Below are 23029 nucleotides of genomic sequence, written 5' to 3'. Positions count from 1 at the left end.
GTCCTAATGCACACCATTTAACACTACTACAGGTACTAATCGTACAGAGAGCAACAGCACAACACCTAGGAACGAAGGAGTCTGTCTTCTGCAGTGTAGTAGGGTCCAATTCAAAAAGTGAGGCAATGTCATTGCCATGAGGCACCGCGACCAGCTTATATTTGATTCTTTCTCCCAGACTCCTTTTATTACTCCTCTTACTCTCTGTGTCAACCTGGAGTACATGCAGAGATATTGGCTTAAATGCAAGTGTTGAATGAGCAGAGCAAAATGACAACAGAAACGCAACATGATAATAAACTTCACTGTGGTGAACATTTTGACACAGGCTTAAAAATACAGGCTTACCGCCGGCTGCAATTCATTGCTGTCCCCTCTGTAGCCCGGGTTCTCCTGATACCAAAAAAAATAATAAAAAAAATCATGCAATTACTTCTCAAGGTACTTCACACTGACCAAACATTCTTCAACAAATACTAACATGTTAGCATAGGCAGATGTCCTCACAAAAGGGGTGTTTATGGCATATGGTTTCTTTTGTATTTATTGTAGATTACAGACAAAGTTGTAAGAGAAAGAAAAAATTCTACACTTTCCAATGATTATATTTTTTGTTGAATGGCAGAAACATGACTATAACATGTAGCTCTATGTTACCCCATGTTGTTTTGGTATCAGTTTTGTTTTACCTCAGCAGCAAGGTAATTGCCTGTTGCTAGATGTTTAAAGCGGTAGAGAGTGTTCCAGTGGCCTGCTCCTCCTCTACAGGGGTCATGATGAACTACCTACAGAACACAAAAAAAGAAATCAGTGAACATCTCCAACACTGACAAAATTAAAGGTGAGAGTAAACATGTCAAAACACTGTCAAAAACCTTTTATCTACATTTTTGACAAATTTCACTTTTTGACATTGTTTTGAATTTCATGATGAATTGACCTTGGAATAAAATCTTTTTGCATTGACTTTCATTTAAAATTAAGGTTTTAACCTTCTCCTGTAAAGCAACTTTTCAAGAGATACAAGTTTTCTGCATAACAGTGATGATATATTACGTGTATACACTTGTTAATACGCTCACAGAAACTTCACAAGTTTGCTTCCATAGTAATGGACACTTAAAAACTAGCATGGTGCAAACTATAAGCCTAAATGAACTTACATCACTCTTACACTCAATGTTCAGTATTAATGTAGAAGACAATGTCAGCTTTTGCCAATAATTGTGTATTAGCAATTACCAACATAGAGTATGCAAAAATCTCCAAAAAAGGTACTACTAAAATCTCCCATCATACCTCCACTTCCCATAGAGCGTTAGAGCTGGTGGCTGAGGTAGCAGACTGTCGCAGCGTTGTACGCAGGAAAACATGCAACTTGGACTTGTACTCGTCGCAGGTCAAAAACTTCTCTTGCTCTGCATGGAAGAGTCGAACTACATCGCCCTACACCAAAATAATAGCGAACACAGCATTATACTGACACTTACAGGACAGTAATGACAATAAATCGCATGGGCCAAAATAACAAACAGGAATAATATGACAGGTTTTGAACAGTAATGTTTAACAAGGCAAAGACAGCTGTTGTTTAATTTCAGATTAAGGTAAGATTAACATTACAGTCATTCTCTTTCATTAGAGGCACTTACTCCTTTAAGAACTTCATCTTTGTGGTCGCTGAACATCATAAACAGGTTGATCTTCCAGCAAGTGTTGCCATTCACAGAGTTGACCTGTAGGGGACACACTCAGACTTACTCAGGCATTTGGGAGAAGCATAACCTTTTCCACATATCCTTTGCATAAAAAAGTGATGCATTAAATTGACTGCATTTTTGTTTACTTGTGTTAACCAAGTTCCTCCCACGTGAACAAAATATACCAAAAGGTTCTTTGAGTGATGCTATTTAAGCGCCACTTTTGATTCCACAAATAACTATTTCTGTGAAAGAGATTTGTGAGTGTGAAGAACCTTTACATGAAGTGAATGTTCCTTAATCCTTAAAAAGGTTCTTTACACTCACATATCTCTTTTACAAGCATGGCCTTTCATGGGACCAAATGTGATTCTTCTAGGGTTTTGCACAAAGTACCCACTGTTGCATCTTTATTATTTTTAAATTAACTTTTGGCTAGTGCTGCGTAATACATTGTTTTAACAATATTTTAGTCAGTGCTCAAAGTGGGCCCGTCCTGGTACACAATTCTCACACCTGCATTTTACTCTTTGGTGGACCAAGTACGCTTTTCTGCCCTCTCCATATCAAATTCTGGATATCATACGGGGACTATACATCTACATAACAAACGTGTCAAATGATGACTGCACAGCTTTTGGTCAGCCTGCATGTTCCTGCATCTACATCAACCACTGGTCAAACTGCTTCCCAGAGAGAGAGATTGTGATTGACTCCAAGGTGAGCAAATATCCTAAAAGGTCCATAAATGTTGTGTTCAAATTAATAATTAAATCAGTGTAATTAATATGGATAATTAAGATAATGAAATGAGTATTTAAGCCTGTGGACACACCAGGAGAATTAAACTGTGTCTAACAATGAATATTTTTATAGCAACTTAGCAATGACTGTTCGCCTGGTTCCTGAAGATGGTTTAAATTTCTGGGGGAGGGGTCAACATGTATTTTTCCATTCAAGCACTGTTTTTAGTGATCTATATGATACCCAATGAGAATTATAAGCATGATAACACACAGAAAACCAACTACCAAGTGATTTATTATGGGGTTTAAATTAACATCTAGCAATTGATAATTAACTACAATATATGTCTTTTCCTGGGTGCCACATGTTATTTGGACCAATTTAAAACAGACACACAACAAAGTTTCTGAAAACGTGGTTTCAGCCTAGAAAGCAAAACAAAAGTGTCTGGTTTGTAAGAGGAATTTGCATAGAGGAGGCCTGGTCTCATTAACTTAAGTAATGTTAAACATCATCTGATTCTGGCTCCATGATATTTCAGGATATGTTGTGACCCTGAATTACATAGACATTACCCAGCACTATTTTGGTAATAACTGTGTTTGAATTGTGAGGAATGATGTCAGGTGAATTCAAGGTTTCACTTATTTTCTGTGTTCGACGCCATGAGAGAACTTGTTAAGTAAATAAATGTGTCCCAACATTATTTATAAGCTTAAAATGTACACCATTTAGTGTACTTTAAAATCATTAAGCAAAACTTCCTACTGAAGTAAACTGCACTGAAATGAGCAGGCCCACCTCTTTGCAGCCAGGGTGGTCAGTGAGCTCATAGTTGCTGGCATGAAGAGGTTGTCCTGCATTAACTGGGTTCAGAATGACTTTGTCACCAACCACCACCTAAGCAAGAGCAAATTCAACAGAAAACCTGAGCAAGAGCATATTCAACACAAAAGCATGCAGGCATTTATACTCAGCAGACTGTATAAATCAGGAACTCCATTCCTGTAAATCTCTTTAAAGGAGTGGAGCTGCATTTGCATGTGTTTGTATAGCTTGTAGACGTGTGAGAGTCTACACTGGCTCAATAGTAAATTACATTGTCTCCATTGGTCCTGAGCTTCCAGAAGGGTTGTATGAAAAGCCAGGATCCCTCGTTGCCTGTAGCATCAAGAGTGACCCGCATAGCGTTCTTCTCCAGAAGGGCCGGCAAACGCTTATTCACCGTCAAATACTTATTGCTCTTCATGTGCAGGAGCTGAAAACATAAAAAAAGCATTAGTGCAGTACTATTGAATCCCAACTTTACAAATTTACCTGAGCCCATATGTTAATAAAGTATCAAGATTATCACACTCTTTCATACACTTTATGGACAAATGTGTTGAGACACCTGCTTATTCATTGTTTCTTCCAAAATCAAGGGTATTAAAAATAGTTTATCCCTGCCTTTACTGGAACAACTGTCTTTTCCTATCCAAAAAAAGTCTTTCTTCAAGAATTTGCAGCATTGCTGTAAAGATTTGATTGCCTTCAACAACAAGACCGTTAGTGAGGTTAGGATGTTGGATGAGCACCACCCCACCTCATCCCTAACTCCCCAACTCATCCCATGTACTGGATGAAGCACCATAAATCCAGGGAACACAGTTCCACTGCTCCACTGCTCAATGCTGGAGGGCTTTAGCCCGTGTCTGGCATTAGAAATGGTGCCAATAGGTTCATGTTTCTCTGCTCTACAGAGTCCTATTGACAATACTTCTCTACAGGGACTCGACAAGCTGTGTATGTGTGCATTTGTACATCTGAACCAGCAAAGGGTGTAACTTACCACAGCTGAATGCATTAATTTAAAGGGATCTCCACAGACATTTGGGCATATAGTGTACAGGCAGAGGAATATGCCCAGTACACACTTTCTTACATCAAGTTTCAAGTAGATGCTCAGAACAATTTTATAATCATCATACATACAGTCTTCCTTAAAGTACTGCAACAACAAGGCCAACTGTCTTTTGTTTTTGCTCTGAAGACACTAAATACATTTGGGTTTGAGTTTAAAATATAAAAATGAGATAATAAATCTGGAATATGTTCATGATTTAGTGACTGTATACTGTCTTTTATGCCAGAACCGCTGCTGCAAGTCGCCACACATTCAATCACACAATCCCCACTGAGATAGTTTGTTGACTTGTTTAAGTGGATTAAGTGTAGTTTGAGACAAGTGTGATTTATGCATGCAGATTACTTGATGCTAACCTGATGAATTACGACTATGCTGAGTTAGCTAGCGTTAGCTAACTATATAGCCTAGAAGTTGTAAGTCAAGACTAAATAGTGAAACTGCTGCATAATTATTACGAGACACCGTGCATTTCCTGGTCCCTGGCAACACAGCAAACGGCAAAGAAAACAGCAACCGATCTAACGGGTCCATACCAACACAGAACGGTACAGCACGGCCTTAGTAGCCATTAGGCCCTGCTGTGGAAAAGAGGCCAATGGGGACTTGTGAGGTTTTTTATTTTAAGTTGCTGTGCAGTATCAGGGAAGAGTCTGTTTCCTATACTGTGAGTACGGCAGCTCACACTTTATCAGTGACTGTCTTGAGTCGGGGTGAGGAAATGTGGCATCATTGCTTTCACTGCTTATTGCTCTCTTGAACTAGAAGACTTTGGTTGTGTGTTTCGCAACTCTGCAGACAAGCTTATCTCATTTGCTCTCCACTTGCACAATGCGTTTCCCACCCAAATCCTTTTGAGCATGAGCATTTGAAGCTAACACTTTGTTTTTAGAAACAGAGACAAAAAAAGTGTGGCTATTTCAGCTAACCAGACAAAAGCCTTAGCTAATAAGTGTTTCTTCCTGCCAAATATTAACAATACACTCAGTCTCACTCATGGCAAAGATATGTTGATATCAGTTATACAGATAAAGACAAATGAATGGCCGGTCATGTGGTCAACTATGCTAGAAAAGTCGGTGCAGCGGTACTGAACGAGTGACCCTACTTACGTTACTACATTTAACAAAAAAATACCCAGTGACTCCTACCTGAATGACGCTTCCATACTTTACTACATCTCCATGGACCTTTTTGTTCTCTGTCTCATTTTGCTTCTGCTCCAGGTTGGATGCATGCTAGGAGATTAGAATCAAGTCATACATGTCACAACACAAATCACTATGTGCATGGTACTAAAAACTGATGCTCAAATATAGACTTAATATATTAACTTGTGCTTCAAGATCTCACCTGCAGTTTTTGAAGAAGCACCACGTCTGCAATCTTGTCTTTCTCATGTTTGGCCTGCTTGGCTTTCCAAAACTGCTTCTGAGCAGAATACCGGTTCATAGGACAGACCTTGAAGAGGCAGTCTGTCAAAAACAGATGCAAGTTTATACTTATCTAGGCATCAGTCAACTTTTGTTCGATTTTTAAATTTTGGTTATGGTTGGTTTCATATCTCCTGACCTCCAGGGAAGTGCTAAAATGGTGCCAAAATATTTTCTGATTTTATTCAAAACTCAAATTAACTATAAAATCTTTCACTACATTAACCCTTCTAGTCCTAACATTCTGAGGTGTCGTGTCATTTTCTCTAATATAGGGGTCACTCTAAAAAAAATCTTTCAATTTTAAGCTGAGAAAATATCATTTAGAGGGCTTTCTCTACTTTTAAGCATAGTGCCGGCATTTGTGATTCTTAAGTCAAAACAAGGGTTAACAGTGACGCAATATTTCTTTGGTCAAACTGGTCAATATTGGGCCATGGTAGTTACTGCAGTAATTGCAGTAATCAATGCAGAATGTGTCACTGCAAGAAGCATTTCAAACAAAGGGAGCAGCTGTGTTTAGAAAGCAATGCTCTGTCAGATTTATGATTAAGTATAATAGAAGTAGGGTTGCTTATGACAATGAATGTAAAACATTCAAGCAATAAACCAAGAAACTATAAAAAGGGTTACTAGAAGATCAAAACGAGAAGGGCCTAGAAGTCCAAATGAAGTCAAAATAAGGAAGCTAATCAATAACATTAAGTAATGTAATGTGTTTATTCAGGTTTAGGTAAATGCCACAAAACAAAATAATATATATATATATATGTGTGTGTGTGTGTATGGTGTGTATAGTTGAGCCTCTATACAGCTGCTTAGCTGTTTTTATGACTTTAACAAATAAGCTACACTGTCTTCTGATCCGCAGCACTGCAATAAGTTAATGTGACATAAGCCCTGAACTAATTTAAAAGTAGCTTAACAGTATTACTCTTAGTTTCAGTGAAAAAAACAAACTGAGCGTACTGACGTCTGCAGTAACTGTTAGATAAGAAAAGCTAGTCATATCTGAAGCAACTATAGGGGCTTCCGGACCATCAAGGTACCCTAACAGAAATCTAACAGAAATGCAATGATTGTGTACAGGGCAAATCATATCCCACTGTACACAAGCTACTACAGGGATCACATAGGGATCACAACAGCCTATGCTATTATTACTGGAAAAAAAGAGGAATTTGCCTTGTTGTAAGCCATATTTACTGTATATGTAACACTGTCAGTTTCTATGCGAATAATGAGTGTATTGAGTTCATTCAGCACATTGCTGGATCTTACAAAAACACATATAATGCAGAGTCTACTGTACACACTGTACAGTTGCACTAGCGAAACTGTGGTTAAAGACCAGCGATACCCCACAAGAAACTAACAGTAAAGGAAATGACAACTTTCTGACATGACAAACACAAGACTTTAGTGAGAGCATTTTTGTATATGCTCCTTCCCTCCACACAGCAGACTGGGTTTGTTGCCTGCCTAGAACGAACACTCAACACCATACCAATAATGGTCTTTGAACAAGACTTCTAAAGCTACACTTCTCCAATCATCTCTAATATGGTTGGATGTGAATGTGAATGTAAAATACCCCTAAACTTCTTGGGAGGGTTGTCCAGGTCACCAGCCGCTGGTTCCACAACACAGCGGTCATCCACCAACCTGTGGAAGCAAAATACAAAAAATGACTGAATGTAGCAGATCAGAATTACAGAGACAGATAATAACTGGCAAGTTTCAAAACACATACTGTTTAAGTTGTTTTGGTTGCTGTGTCCTAATTACATGCTCATGATAGACATTGTTTTACATATATATATATATCACATATGGTATGTAACATCTGCTAGACAGTTTCTATTCCTCATATGTGACATAAATGAATGAATGACATTCCCAGGAATAACTTCACATTAAATATAAAGATTGCCCATGAAGGTTTATTTCTGTCACTTTATGTCACTTATTTCACTGTCTTTGTGAAAACCTGAATCTACACTATAGTTAAGGGGAAGCGTATTTTGGTAAACTACAAAAAATGGACAACAGCATCCTGTCAAATCAGCCAAAAAAACATTGCCATTGATATGGAAGAAAGTGGTCTGTAGGCTACTTTCTGAGTGAGGGACTCTATTTATACCATGCACACTGATTAGCAGCTCTTTCTCTCTCAGCTGTTCATGTGTTGGATTGCTCAGGCTGTGGGGCCACATCCAAAAGCAACAGAGGCATTTCCCCTTGACCGCAGAACAATAGTAATGGCTGACCATACAAGCAAGAAAGGCTTTGGATCATAGCCCAACTATTCACTTTTCACTCCTCACTCTGCTTTTGCCTTTAATGATCACATGAACGAACATGCTATTATTACATCATTGTTATGATAACCTGTTGTTCCCATCACCTTAAAGTGAAGCTATTCTGTACTTCACTGCACAAAATGGGTTCAACCAATAATAAGGTGAGCTTAAGGTGAGTTGCTACTAGAAGCGGCATGCCAATCAATCGGTCCAGTGTAGTCAGTCATGTGCTGTCCATTATCTTGATCTCATTTTGAATCGTTCCTGATAGGAAATCACTTTTTTCTGTTCTGGCTAGGCTACTCCTGGTGCTTAATTTGACTGCTGGTATGTGGTGCTGGGTAGCACTGATAAAATGTAATGTTATTTGCCTAATAAATCACAATGCCACTATACCAGATGCTATTTAAGATTAATAAACCCAGGCTTTCTGAATATTTTCACAATCCTGACCTTTTGTTTGAAATGGACTGTTACATTCTGAACTGCTTCTTAAAGGTACAACCAAAGGGAGAGCGCTACAGGGTTTACTGAACAATTATCAAACGTAAGGCACGTTTCCAGAAAAAAAAATAGTTTAACAGTAATTAATTTCTTATTATAGATATTATTTTTGTGTATTTTGTTATTATTTTTATTTGTATTATGTCTTGCCAGTGATAAACTGAGACATATTTGCTAACGTTCCCTTTTTGTGTGATATTGTGTTTTTAATCACCACATAAAATAAGCACAAAACTGCCTTTATTGTTGGATGCACTGTGATATTTACGAGCAAGCGCATTGTTCATTCGTATTCTGTGTGCACATTACTGATCAGTTTAATCAGTGAAAAGAAACATGACTGCCGTGTTATCCTATTCATGTGTTCTTGATCTAAACGGTAGTTTCTGACAAAAATAGAGGTTATTTACACCTTCAATCAACATGCTTCTAGGCTTCACATTTGGATGTGAAGCCTAGTGTAAAGCCAAATGTAAACACAACCAGGATGCATGTTGTTTGGATTATGATTCAGACGTAAAGATGTAAAGAAGCATATAGAGCTGACGTATCAGCATCAACCGGTGTCTGGTTTTGGACCACCGCACACACTTACACTGCAGGGTGGCATGTAGTTAGCTGTGTATGTGTTACTGTGAGGTACCAGAGTATTTTAGTAGTCTAAGGATAATAACCTTTCTAACTTTTAGATGCTTGGACATTTAGATCTTAAGTGAAGTGCTTTAATTCAAAATAGCTCCTTTTGAAGCTTAGTGTTTTTTAAAGAGGAAATTTAGAATCAGTATAAATATTGGTAATACTCATGAAAAGAGAAGTGTTACGAGAAGGAATTCTAACGCTGTTAAATGTTGATATGTTGTTGGTTTTAGGCCAACAAGGTGTTACGTAACCAAACTTCAACATCAGTCTAATGTTGGGGCCAGACGTTAAACCAAATGTTGGTTTTTGAGGAGTGTGTGACTTTCAAAGTCTGTACAACTTTGAGGTTTTACATCAACCCGATTTAAAACGTTTTATTAATTTATTTTTAATGAAATGTCATAAAATGTCTGTCAGACGTTAGAGTCCAACGTCAAACGTCAAATTGACGCCCGGTGCATGCTTTGCAGTAACGTTACTGGTGTTTCGCTACAGATGACATGTCGTCCAGGATCACACTAAACAACTTCCATGATTCAAATCTGCTAAGTGGTTGTAAAAATGTTGTAAATAAATAAAGTGAGTTAAGTGGACACAGCTCTGGCCATAACTTATACGCTCGTCAGCATAGCTAGCTAAATACGAGCGACTACTCGACATCTGAATCATGAATAACTATAATAAACTATAATAAACCTATAATCTATAATCCTACAGTCCTACAGTCTTTTTTTTTTGCAGAGGAATGCCACTCTGGTCGAGATACAGATCAGCCCCCCAGTCTCGCAGTCAGCAAAAGTAGAAGCACTAGAAGCTGAAACTTCACATTCCAGGATGGAGGCCACTATACACCTGAGCGCTGGGCAACATGCCACACCAGCTCAGCTCTGGAAATAATGGCTCTCACGTTACACACAAAAGCCTATTCTAGCTTTCTAACTGATTCAGACAACCAACACAGGGGAATTGGGGTTTGCAGCAGGTTTTACTGCAGAAGGAAGAGAAAAAGTCAGTCAGAAAAAGCCACTCACCCTAGTGTGCTTATAAAGCCATTCACAGTCCCTTCAGCATAGAGGGATACGATGTCCCCTATGTGCAAAAAGCTTGACATGGAATCCGACATCGTCTCCAGCATTAGGTGAACACGGCAGTCATTAAAGCGAGGATCCGTGCGTGTGTTGATGCAACACCCTGAGCCGATCTTCTGAACTTTCCTGTGCACTAGCTGCACTTTCTCTTAAGACTCTTCCTGATACTGCGGGTGCGTGTGCTCGAGTCCCTCGAGTTTTGAGCACAAATCCATTCTCCTTAAGCTTTTCCTTTAGAGAAACACTTTTTAAGATGGTGTGAAAGTAGAAGTCAGGATCGGTTAGAGCACACGACGACGTGAGAGAGAAGGAGAAGCAGAGAGTGAGAAAAGGTCCGAGAAGCAGAAAGGAGTGTGAAGTGAATTGCAGGAGTTCAACCAGGAAGCACGCGCCCGAGGGTGTCGAGTCAAAACACGCTGAGTGAGGAGGACGAGGTGGCCAAGAAAATGGATGCTACACTTAGTCTCAGAAGTTAGTCGGGATATTTATACGGGGAGAAGGAAAAAAACACACACACACACGACTAAATAATTATGACCTGGTTATCAACGTATTGGCCTTTTGCCCTAAGAGAGAACACGAATATATTCGTTCACAGGCCATTTTAGGCTGCTGCTTTAACTTAGTCTTAGCTCTAACTTTTACATTTAGCTTATTAGTGGTGCAATATTGTATTGCTTACTTAGGCAGACTTTGTCTTTCACTTTTGTCTGTGCAAACATGAAAATGATCCCTCAAAATGACTTGCATAGGAATATACTGTGGGCCCGAGAAGTATTTGGACACTTTAGCCAATTACCATATAACCAGTGGTGGGCAGCCGTTAGAGCGCCGGGATATCGATAACAGGGTTGTGGGTTCGATTCCCGGGCTCGGCAAGCTGCCACTGTTGGGCCCTTGAGCAAGGCCCTTTACCCTCTCTGCTCCCCGGGTGCTGGAGTTGGCTGCCCACCGCTTTGGGTGTGTGTGTGTGTACTCACTGCCCCTAACACATGTGTGTGTTCACTACCAGATGGGTTAAATGCGGAGGACACATTTTGCTGTACAGTGACAAATACGTGCACCTTTACCATTGGGAAGCTTTTTGATAAGGCTCATATCCTACATTTTCTTGTATTTCCATTTGATTTGTGTTTCATAGACCAAACCAGGCAGAAATATGGAAATGTGTTGGCTTTAATTCCATCACAAAAACAGTGAATTCCTACCAGTCTTACTCCAAAAATGCATTAAAAACAGGATAAAGCTAAAGTTAAATATCTAAATATAAAGGCTGAAAGATCTGTTTTTCCTCTTATACTCAGAAAGGCCTCCGAAAAAGGAAAAAAGTCTGTTTGCCTTTTCACACAATAAACACAGGCCATTAGGTGTGTTACAAACGTCCAACTACATCTGAGGGCCACTGTATGTTCATTTGGTACACCATTTTAAAACATGGACGTTTCTAATATTTGTTATCTGGTGTTGCACAGGAGCGCAGACCTAATGACCCATTCTATAAAATCATTCAGTCGTTGTGGAAGGGACCCACCTTCCTATATCTTTTATTAACTGTGGGCTTCCTGTTCTATGCAAAGGACTACATGGGCCTACAAGTGCTATAGAGCAACACAATATGAGGAAAAGTCCAAATATAGAACCATTCACATCATAGTAGGTCAGCATGGCATGCAGCGTTTCGTAACCTTAGCGTATTCTTAAAAGTTGCATCGTACAAAGCTTAACACCCTCAGCAGCTCTTGCAGAAAAATTAAAGTTCTCACGCTCATCTGAGTCTAGTGAAGACGTGGTTGTGGTCAGTGGCAAAGAATACCTTCAGCTTCCCACTAAGTAGGTGGCAAAGACTGCTGTATGTGTGAAAAACAGTGAGGGCACTGGCTTAAATGGATCACTTTAATTTGACATAGTTTTTCTGTTTTTCAGTTAATCTATTTCCTTTTGAAACTAAATGTGTGCTTTCAGTTTTATATATAGGACAACCCTTAAATACGGTTAACGCCAAACAAGCAAAAATTTTTTTTTGTCAGAATCCTATTTCTAAAGTAGGTCATTGCCACATGTTGAAGGTACTGAAAAGGTAATAAAGGCATCACATTAAGAATATGTCCCAAGAGGTCAAAACTATTGGAGAGTAAAATGCAAAATGGACACCTGTGTGTGTGTGTGCGTGCGCTTTCCCTTAAAACCAAGCTGAGTTTTAATATATTCAAAACCAGTTTTCAGGCAAATTCACATTCAAAGTGACCTACACTTTTAAAGTGCATACATGTTTAAAGTGAAGACCCAAGTCATCTTATTCACCAGTCAGCTATAACATTAAACCCACATGCTTGACATAGCTAGCCTTAACCTTTTCAGCTGTTTATACAACAGTAGCTTTTCTGTTGGATTCAGCCAGACGGCTGACCCCTGTGTGCCTGTTTGTCGGCCCGCTGGTCGTTCTTTCTTGGGCCACTTTTGCTAGACACTGATATCTGCACACCGTTTTCAAGATGCGCTGACCCAGCTGTCAAGCTGTTAAGTTTGGTCCTTATCAGATTCTCTCAGATTCTTACGCTTGGCCATTTGTCCTGCTTCCAACACATCAACGTTTTGCCTAATGTCTCTCACCCCTTCACATGTGCCACTGTGATGAGATAATCAATGTTATTCACTTCACTTTACTTCACACCAGTTGTTATAATGCTATGCACCGATATTTCCCATACACAACCTGAACCTCCAACTCAGTGGTTTCTAACAGAAGCCGCAGCCAAAAGCTCAACTGGTATCAGTATAGGTGCTCATTTGTGTGGAAGATATTTGGGATATTATCGTTATGATAAGTCTAGCCTGCAGTTGTGATTCACTGTGTCTGTAAGGGACACTTAATGGATTCTGCAGGCCATGTTACAACTGGTACAAGATGATAAATAGGAACCCTTCCATTGTTTCACTGAATGGCGCCAGTATGGTTTGCAAAATAGCCAGATAACATAATAAGAGAGATATTGACCTCATTCAGTAGACATCATTCCTCATTCACAGACATCACAGACCATAATGTGAACAAACACGTTGCTCTGCATATTTTCATACTTTCTTGCAGTTGGCATTTTTGTCTACCAGCGTGAGGCACGACTAAAAGGAAATAAGTTCCAATAAGCCATAAAAGGTCCCTTTTGCTTTCCTTGTCATTATAATGGCCTGTTTTGGAAACAAGTACAAGGCAGCTGGTTTTATCCATAACCCTAGCATTGCACAGGTGCTTTGCCACTACTGACCCATGTGAAAGGCCTGACTTAGTTTTTGCTCTAGTCTCCTTATATAGCCATTTGCACTGTAATACAGATCTAGGTTGACTGCCCTTGCTGAATGTCAGTAATATGAATTTCTGAAAACAAGTGTCTTTCACAAAAGATGTGTTCATTAAAGCGCAGTTAGTTACACCACAGGACTAAGCAGAAAAGGCAAAGAGTGGGCCACTTCTTAAGGAGGAAGTTTGAAATGGGGTTTGAGATGGGACTGCAAGCGTAAAAAAAAAAGATCTGATCTGAAAGTGTGATAAGAGACATAAAGCTCGAACTAGGCCTCTCATACAGGTAGTACGGTGTTATCAGGAAACACACCTGCTTAGAAAAAAGTATTACAGTGTATGTACATGTGAACAAGTGAGTGTGTGTTTGTTTTAGCCATTATCGGGACAAAAATGGCCTGATTTTGCTGAAGAGACCCGGTTAAAAACAGTGCTAATCCAGGTAGAGACTATGGAAAGTGCTTTCTAATAGGCGCATAGTTACATATATAGTCAGTTATGTATATAATGCATACGGGACATATATGTTTGACTCCATGTCCTGATGTTGTAGAAAAACAAACCTGCCTGTGTATGAGTGTGCGTGCATGTGCGTGTGTGTACGGGCCTGTCTGTACACTCTGTGTGCTAGATCTTAGGATCCTACAGCTTCCAGGTTCACACACACAGTAAAGTATACACATCCTTATTGACACAATGAGATGTCAACTAAGCCACAGCCCACTTGCTAAACTTAAGTCTTGGCAGATGCCCTCGCTCTTAGTCATGAGGTTATCAATATTCTGTTAATCATTTAGCGGGCATTCAACTACAGCTTTATTTGACTGCATGTGTTAACTGGAACCAAGTCGCGTTCCTTCTGTTTTTTAGAATGATAATGTGCAGATGTAAATCCATTTTGTAGGAAGCTGGCAGTCTTTCTGTTTGTTTTTGGGCAACTCTAGTTGTGTACTTTTCTTGGGCATTTAAGATCATTTCGGATTTTCAGAAAGTCAGTGATGACTTCCAGAATGTATTAATATTTAGTGTAATCTATGTAGTGTTTCTTGTGGCACTGGCTGCCACACACCCTCAGACAACCTCCTATTCTTAATAGTTGAAAATATTTTTGTTTTTGTTTTCATAAAATACAGCTTCTGTATTCATACTTCTTTTATATTCAAAAATACCTTTGGTAATTGTGTTCAGTTCACCGAACTCCCAGAATGCCTCTGGCTTATCTAGATGTTGCTTTGCGTACTTCAGATGTTAAGTAGGTTGCAGGAAAGGTTTCCTTCTGCTGTCTCTTCCATGCAGATTATGTTTCTCCCAAAAACAGCATAGTACAACCTTGCAACACCACCCATGTCCATCAAACCTTTATACACATCCATTGCTGTCACATGGGGTTTGCTTTGCCTTTCTGGACAGCCTTCACTTCCTAAGTTCCCTATAACTGCTGTAAGGTTGTTCCAGACAGCTTAAATAGCAAACCGGGAGCACTATATATATTTGTATAGGTTTCCCTCCGTTAGCCCAGGGTTTGAAGTTATTTAACGCATTACCTTTAATTTATTAGTTTTATTAATTAATTATTATTTAATTTGCTGACAATTGCAGCTTGTCTAAAATTCATATAAAAAGATACATAAGATGGCGCAGAAGGTAGCAGGTGTGCAACAGTGGCCTGTCCTTATTACATTCACTGCCTATATGAAGTGTTGTGTTCTTGCCATGTCAGTGTGGGTGGTACCCTGTAATGGAATGGCACCCTGTCCAGGGGGTATTCCTGCCTTGTACCCAAGGATTCTGGGTAGGTGTTGGACCAACTGTGACACTGACAATAGTGACCAAGTATATTTGTTTTCTGTAGTATTTATATTTATGTTACTATGAAGAGGCAAAATATGACCCGATTTTCATAAAGTCATAAAGTTGGATATATTTATTTAATATTTTAAGCAAATCACTTTTTAATCATAAAAAACAGTTATAGTTTCAAAAAAAAAAAAAATCCCTGTATGGTCAGTTCTTTGGCGGCCCTCACACACCCTTTGGCAAAACAGTGTGTAAATGCCAGTCTATCAGTTCTTGTTTAGGTGGTTTTCGTCATTCTTCCGTGGAAGAAGCTTCTAGTTCTATGAGATTCTTAAGCCGTCTTGCATGCACTTGTCATTTTAGGTCTATTGACAGGTTTTCAGTGATGTTTAGGTTGAGGGACTCGCTCTCTTCATTTTAAATCCTCTAAGGTGGTGCACAGAGACAAAACTGCAAAAATAGCATTGGACAAATACTTACAAACCTGATTTCTCTCCCACTATCATCACTATTATTAGTCTAACAGCTAGCCGTTAGAGAGCTGGTTTAGCAAACAGACGTCACGGGTCAAAAGACTATTTTCTCTTCATCACAAGACGAGGATGGGCAAACAGAGATAGTATACAAAATACACGCATGATAACAGCAATTTGCAGCTATGCATCTCATGTAAACATACTATGTTTACACATAAAAACACCAATTTTCATAGACACATATTGTGCATTTGCATTTGACCACTGTCAACATTAGGTATTCTTATCCAAACATCCGAGTACAAACTGAGGGCAGCACCTTGTAAATTCCAAATGTAATCCTGTTTTGTACATCATCAGTTTACTCTAAATTTACATACTCACAGTTTATGAACTTACTGCGGTAATAAAGTATTAATTAGTACAACATAACACCCTAATCCCAATCAGCTGTATCTGGATGGATTGCCACAGATTATACAATATATAAGACCATAGAATAATTGTCTGTACTTAGAAAAGAAATGAACATCCTACAAAAGCACCTGCCCTGGTAAAATACCTGCCCCACTGACTTATATTATTAGTGTATTTTGAGTAAAATTGGTTTTCCAGTCATTAACTAAGTGCAGGGAACCACATGGAAATAGTTTTTAGCTGTAATAAACTGTGTACCACAAATACGACTGATAGAGAATAGGGGGTGCAGTGTTTTATTAGCATATATAATGAAGTGAAGATGCTTAAATGTACCAATTAAGCACATTAATGCCAAACCAAATTGTATTGTAATTGTACAATGGTTTCCAACCTTGCTAAAAACTTATTCTGTGAAGGGTGGAAAGTGTGATGGCTTGATTACAGGTGTCACACAGTGATTACAAGTTTTCATTCTGGTAAAATATGTCCCCGAAACAAGAATCATGCGTGTTTACATTAGTATGCAGACAATGCCCTCTCTGGATAAATCCAGAAACTGCAGCATGCTGTATCCTCTGACCCACTGGATCACTGCTGTAGATACTTTTATTACAGGTAATAATTTATAATAATACATTGTAAATACTCTCTTTTAATCAATGTGTAGACGTGTCACATTGTTTTGGAAATTAATTGTTAAATATTATAAGAAACACATGCTTACAATATTGTGACAGGGTGAAATTGTTTTGACAAAAAAAATGTATGAAAGCAGAGGAGTTCTCCAAGCTAAGCATTACACCGTTTTTCTAATTGTCTCAGTTCTTCCAGGATTCCTGCCCATCTATAGTACAGCAAACACTCTCTTTCTACTCGCTGCCAACACTGTTAGCCTTCTGCTTTTTGGAACAATACGTTGCTCCAGTTTAACATTCTGTTCACTTAGGAATTCACACCATCAAATTTACATCCTCCATCAATTCAGGATAAATCTCTACCTGTTTCAGTGAGACATTGACTTTACCAGCTTCCCACTCTCTTACCCTGGTTCACTTGCTCTGCTGCCTCCTCTAAAGGAATGTTTAGATTTTGCAGTCTCCCTGAAACCATGGAATGATTTCTGTTCTGCATTTGATTTCATTTGATCTTTTTTCAGAGCTTGCAAATATCCCATTTTAGTCAGGCCGTCTTGTAGTGCCTCGCAGAAAAAAGTTCTGAATCATTTATTTTGCCAGCAGAGGGCCTTGTCCCCCAATTCTCTGGACCTGAAAGGAGGGGAGGAGGCGTTTCCCATGTGGAACCCTATTGAAAGGGACCAGCCATCCATGGATGTGCAAAGAGAGTTGAGTTTTGGCAAACAGGACTGCAGAACCCGGAGTTTGGCATGAGGGATCTCAAGCTTTGGCTGCATCAGGTCTGCATTTCAAACTTCACAGGCTCAGTGTGAACTGTGCTCGAGAGGTCTACAGCCGTCATCATTGGTTTTGGAGATTACTTGAACTTGAGGATGGAGAAGAGTGCGTTCAGACTGATTTATTTAGCAGTGCTGGTTGTGCTTCTGGGTGTCTGTGCTTCAGGAGCAAAAACCCACAGGAAGAGTGAAAAGTCTCAGTGGAATGAACATGAAGATCAGGCACTTCTTCCTCAGAAAAAGACCCTTGGCCACACTGGAGATGGCAGCCCCAATCAAGATGAATCGCATGCGGACATGCAACAGCAGAAACTGCCCGTAGAGCCAATGGAGGATGAAGAAGGAGGCTCTATGTACACACCCTCTGAGGAATACGAAGGAACTGTCTCAACTCTGCCGACTTTCACAGACCTGTCCAATTCAACCACAGCGAATAGTGGAGTCAGTTATACCAGTACTGGTAGTACAACCGTAAAGGACAATATCACTGAATGGGGAATCACGAGGATCCACAACCCTCTGTTCCCAGTGACGGACAGCTCCTACAGTGCCTATGGCATTCTCTTCCTGGCCCTGGTGGTTTTTGCAGTAGGGATTGTGGGGAATTTGGCTGTTATGTGCATCGTGTGGAATAACTACTTTATGAGGAGCGCATGGAACTACATCCTGGCTAGCCTGGCTTTCTGGGACTTCCTGGTGCTCTGTTTCTGCTTGCCTGTTGTGGTCTTTAATGAACTTACCAACAAACGACTGCTGGGAGATTTCTCATGCAGGGTTGTGCCTTACATGGAGGTGGGTCTGAGCCCCAATGTAGACATGAGGTTTTCAAAAAAATGCTGGAAAAGGTGGTATATATGGTATATAAAATACATTATTAGGATAATTTATCCAATGCTTGTCTCTGTCCTGAGATAAAAAAGCCATAATCAAAAAGTCACAATCACCAAATCATGATGCAAAGTAAAGAAATAAAATAGACCCAAATGATTACAGTGTGGATTACTGGTGATGATGGTGATATTACTTTGGAGCACTATCTGAAATGCACGGATGTGTGCCTGTGCTACAGACATAACTTGACATGTACAAAAATGAGGAGCAGTTTAAATGGTTGTATCACAGCGTTATTCAAAGAAATGCATGCGGAAAAACGTTTGTAACCCATAAACCTTTTTTTGTAACTGTGCAGGTGACATCCTTAGGCGTGACCTCCTTCAGCCTGTGCGCTTTGGGTATTGACCGGTTCCACGCTGCCACCAGCTCTCTCCCAAAGGCCCGGCAAGTGGAGCGCTGCCAGTCCGTTCTGGCCAAACTGGCCGTGGTGTGGATCGGCTCCATGGTGCTAGCATCCCCAGAGCTGCTCCTGTGGCAGCTACACCAGACCAAGTCCCCTTCCCTGGGCGTTCAAGTCGATACCTGTATTATGAGCCCATACCCAAACCTCCCAGAGTCCATCTACTCCTTGGTCATCAACTACCATGACGCTCGTATGTGGTGGTACTTTGGCTGTTACTTCTGCCTGCCTGTGGTCTTTACTTTGCTCTGCCAGATGGCCACATGCCACGTTTCCAGCGGCAGTGGGAGTTCTCCCAAGCGCCCCGAGGAACGTTCTCCATCCAAAAAGCAGAAGCTCCAGCACGCTCAGCAGGTCGAGAGGCAACTCAACTGCACCGTCATGGCCCTGGCTGTGGTTTACGGCGTGTGCGCGCTGCCTGAGAATGTGTGTAATCTCACACTGACCTACGCTCCCATACAGGTGTCTGAGGATGTGATGACTCTCCTTGCTCTCATAAATCAGTTCTTCCTGTTCTTTAAGTCTTCGGTGACACCGGTACTGCTGCTGTGCCTGTGTAAGACTCTCGGCCAAGCGTTTATGGACTGTTGCTGCTGCTGCTGCGAAGAATGCCAGCCGAGCAACTCCTCTTCCACCCAAAATATTGCTGAAGGAAAACACAAGAGCACAAACGAGACGTCCTCCATTTTCTTCGACAAAGCCAAGGACAGCACCACCATCTTGTCAATTGGCAGCTGAGTCAGCTGATCTTGCTCCTGGGCAACGAGGTCACAAGATGACCCAGAATCATTCCTCACGTCCACTTGCATCACACCTGCCAAGTAGCAGCCATCTTTTCCCTCAGACTCTCTAACAGATATGGAAATGCACTGAGTTCTTAGTTGGTGCTAGAAGTTTCCCATTTTCTGCATTGATCTTTCTTATAGTAGCTAAAGTTTCAACATGGGTAAAGTACATTTGTACAAGACAAACTGTCCCATCATGCCATAACAGAAAAGTTACTGTAATGCCATCTCAAGAAGGTTGGTTTTATGTGTTATTCATTAACATCTTCATCAGCAGGGTATCAGGTCAGGCCTGTATAGACTTTTAGCTCATATGATTCTTTCACTGTTGCTCAGTTTCCTCTGATACACTTGTACAAAATGTGTTATTTTGTTTGTAGTTAAGAGTGTATTATATATTTAGTGAAAACTCCCTAGAATGAGTAGAAGAGATTCAGCCCAATAGTAGGCCACCTCATGAGATAGAAATCTCTATCTGTTTTTTAGACACTCATTTATTTGTGAGACTTGGGATTGTTTGTGCAAAACAAATGCTTGTAGCGAATTTTAACAAATGCTAGTTTTGTTTAAACATAACCACTTTGCAAGCTTGCTGTCTGTTATTATCGAATACTGTACACGCACTGAACTGTTTTAATAGAATGTAAATAAACTATGGATTTGGAAGCAGAACCTGACACTGAACTGTTCCCAGCATTCTGTATTCTAAAGAATATTGAATATAAAATTTCAATTAAGCCATATTTTTGACAATGCAAATGATTTGATAATTCTAATTTAATAATTAAGCAGACATGCTTTACGTAATTTGTGTGTAAATTATTTTAAATCCAAATGAATTGTGTATACTTTTAATCACAGCCTGAACAACTGCAAAACAAAATGAGACTGGCCTGATTTTGTTCTGAATCTTTGTATGTCCATCAACGCCTGAGGGAAAACTTTTTGTCTGCCGAGGTCTGCTTGGTTTCTTCTCTCCCATAAGGTTCTCATTGTTGTGAAAAGAAGATGGAGGCTTCTACTGTGAATATCAATGTCCAGACTACAGCTGAGTTGCCAAGATACCGTGCAAAAATTCACGTGGATTTCAGTTTGGCCAAGACCGAACACAAAAACCTTCAGCTTTCCCACCTTAACTGGTCGCCAGAGGAACCAAAGAGATTTTTAATAGCATAAAGTTTGTTTTACATATTCATAATGAATAATAGCCGGCTTTAGTGGCAGATGAAACACTGTTGTCATTTTTTTTTTTACTCACTCCAGATCAGCACACCATCAGTAGTCTTTAGATCCCCTAAATGTCTATAAAAATATCAAGAATTAATGCATCTAACCAGACATACTAACATGTTTTCTTGCATGTGCCACTATATTACCCCTGAGGACAGGAATATAAATGGTGAACAAATGTCTAGTTGCTTTAGAAAAGGGTAAAAGGACTGTTTGTTACAGGGACAGACATGGGTGTTCCTGTGGAGGGGTTTTTGGAGGGGTTGACCTCTTTAGACTCCTAGTCTTGGCCTGTGTTCAGTGGCTGTCAGGGATTGGGAAGACGACAGAGAGTGAGAATAGCCTCATTAGAGAGCTGGAGCTGGACTTTAAGAATGGAGCTCTATTGGCACTAATGACTGAGAGGGAACAGACTAGCCTCTGTTTGCTGTAATGAAGGTACACCGCGGATCAGCTAAGTCCACCAGCTAAGTCCACCATGATTTCTAACCTCCTTGAAAGATGAGCATTATCATATTATAAGTAGTAGTAGTAGTAGTAGTAGTAGTAGTAATAGTAGTAGTGATGGCCACAACAGGATATCTAGCATATTCTTTATCTACAACTATAAGTTCTTGTTATTTCCCTGTTCTTGATGTTTTTGTTTATACATATGCATCTCAACCTTAAACTTAAAAAAAAATTACAGTGAAAAAACATTAATATATATATAGATATATATATTTCATTAGTGTGTCTTTACATTTCTGTTTTATGACTTGACAATGGTAAAGTCCATCAGAAAGAGACCCATTATTATTATTATTATTATTATTTCGCAAATGAGGTAAAAAGTTACAAAGTTGAGGAGATAAGTCTCTTTTCTATGAACACTACAGTCTAAGAATAGCCAAAGAATGTCATGATCAAGAATGATGCCAATGCAGGTAGGGGTGTAAAAATTCACACAATGTTAAATTCCATTTGGTAAGATACAGTGGTATCACAACCCTTTATATTTTTGATATTGTTAATATGAGTGGCTGAAAATATGCCTAGCTTTACATATTTTAATATTATTGATTGTGATTTTTATCATTTCAAATCTGACACGCTAGCCACAAGCTAATATGGGAGCTTGAAGCTAACACATTGAGAGGGCACAGACTAGTCTTTGTTTGCTGTAATGAAGGTACAGCACAGATCAGCTAATGATGGGCTGCCACAAACGAATGCAGTAGGCTAAAGTGGACAAGGTGAAATAATCAGATACACAGCACTATACAGTTAGATACAGTCCTGTTGTACAGTTACTTCCCCAAATGCAGACAATAAGTACAACGCTTCACAATAAGTGGGTGTATCAAAGACAAATTCACAGGAAATGAATTTTCTTTACACCCAGTGTGTATATGTGTGTGTGTGTGTGTGTGTTCATGAATCAACACATGGCTAAGGCGTTACCAGCTGATGCCAACGTTGGTGGCTGTCAAGAATAAGCAAGTGTTGACCAGTTTACTGTAAATGCCTTTCACCCTTAAAAGTGTGCTCAACAGTCATGGTTCAAACAGTCACGGTATAAACAGATCCCATTAACTGAATGATAAGCTTCTGAATGATTTCTCACGCAGAAGTATTATTAAGGTGCACTGTAGAGGGGTAGAGGGGTATAAAGTCCCCTCAGCATTGAGCTGTGGAGCAGTGGAACGGTGTTCTCTGGAACGATGGTGCCCAATCCAAACTTTCAGGATGAGGAGACAGTTACTCCAACAAAAGCAGGATAAACATTTTTAACACTCTTGATTTCGGAAGAAACAATGAATGAGCAGGTGTCCCAACACTTCTGTCCATATAGTAGCTAAATGCTGTACAGTATGTGTTGCACATGAACTTTTCTCTTTAAAGCAGCTTCTGAGAAGCACATCTGAAAGAAAAAAGAAAAAAAAATGTAGCCTGGGAAAAGATGGCGTCTTGCTGAACCCACTCTCGAGCTTAATAGTCTCCCAGACCGGAGGAAGTGTT

General features: G+C 39.7%; 2 protein-coding genes across 4 annotated transcripts in view; one reads left to right on the top strand and one right to left on the bottom strand.

The window, feature by feature from the left end:
* itpr3 (inositol 1,4,5-trisphosphate receptor, type 3) overlaps positions 1-10696 on the bottom strand; it is a 39026-nt gene extending 28330 nt beyond the window's left edge. For all 3 annotated transcript variants that reach the window (XM_072681709.1, XM_072681710.1, XM_072681711.1), the window contains exons 1-11: positions 10264-10696; positions 7381-7451; positions 5707-5828; positions 5505-5591; positions 3547-3705; positions 3249-3347; positions 1653-1736; positions 1300-1446; positions 690-785; positions 349-393; positions 66-214 (exon numbers count right to left, since the gene is read on the bottom strand). In XM_072681709.1, the coding sequence (XP_072537810.1) occupies positions 66-214; positions 349-393; positions 690-785; positions 1300-1446; positions 1653-1736; positions 3249-3347; positions 3547-3705; positions 5505-5591; positions 5707-5828; positions 7381-7451; positions 10264-10367 (1163 nt within the window). In that variant the 5' untranslated portion in view covers positions 10368-10696. The remainder of the gene's footprint in view (positions 1-65; positions 215-348; positions 394-689; positions 786-1299; positions 1447-1652; positions 1737-3248; positions 3348-3546; positions 3706-5504; positions 5592-5706; positions 5829-7380; positions 7452-10263) is intronic.
* Positions 10697-17634: 6938 nt separating this feature from the next.
* On the top strand, positions 17635-20475 carry gpr37l1b (G protein-coupled receptor 37 like 1b). Its single transcript, XM_072681708.1, has 2 exons — positions 17635-18511; positions 18909-20475. The coding sequence occupies exons 1-2, from the start codon at positions 17816-17818 to the stop codon at positions 19749-19751; spliced, it is 1539 nt and encodes a 512-aa protein (XP_072537809.1). The 5' UTR covers positions 17635-17815; the 3' UTR covers positions 19752-20475.
* The last annotated feature ends 2554 nt before the right edge of the window (positions 20476-23029 follow it).

Source organism: Salminus brasiliensis, chromosome 6 (genome assembly GCF_030463535.1).
Source record: "Salminus brasiliensis chromosome 6, fSalBra1.hap2, whole genome shotgun sequence".
NCBI classification, from domain to species: domain Eukaryota; kingdom Metazoa; phylum Chordata; class Actinopteri; order Characiformes; family Bryconidae; genus Salminus; species Salminus brasiliensis.
This window is presented reverse-complemented; position numbering and strand designations above follow the sequence as displayed.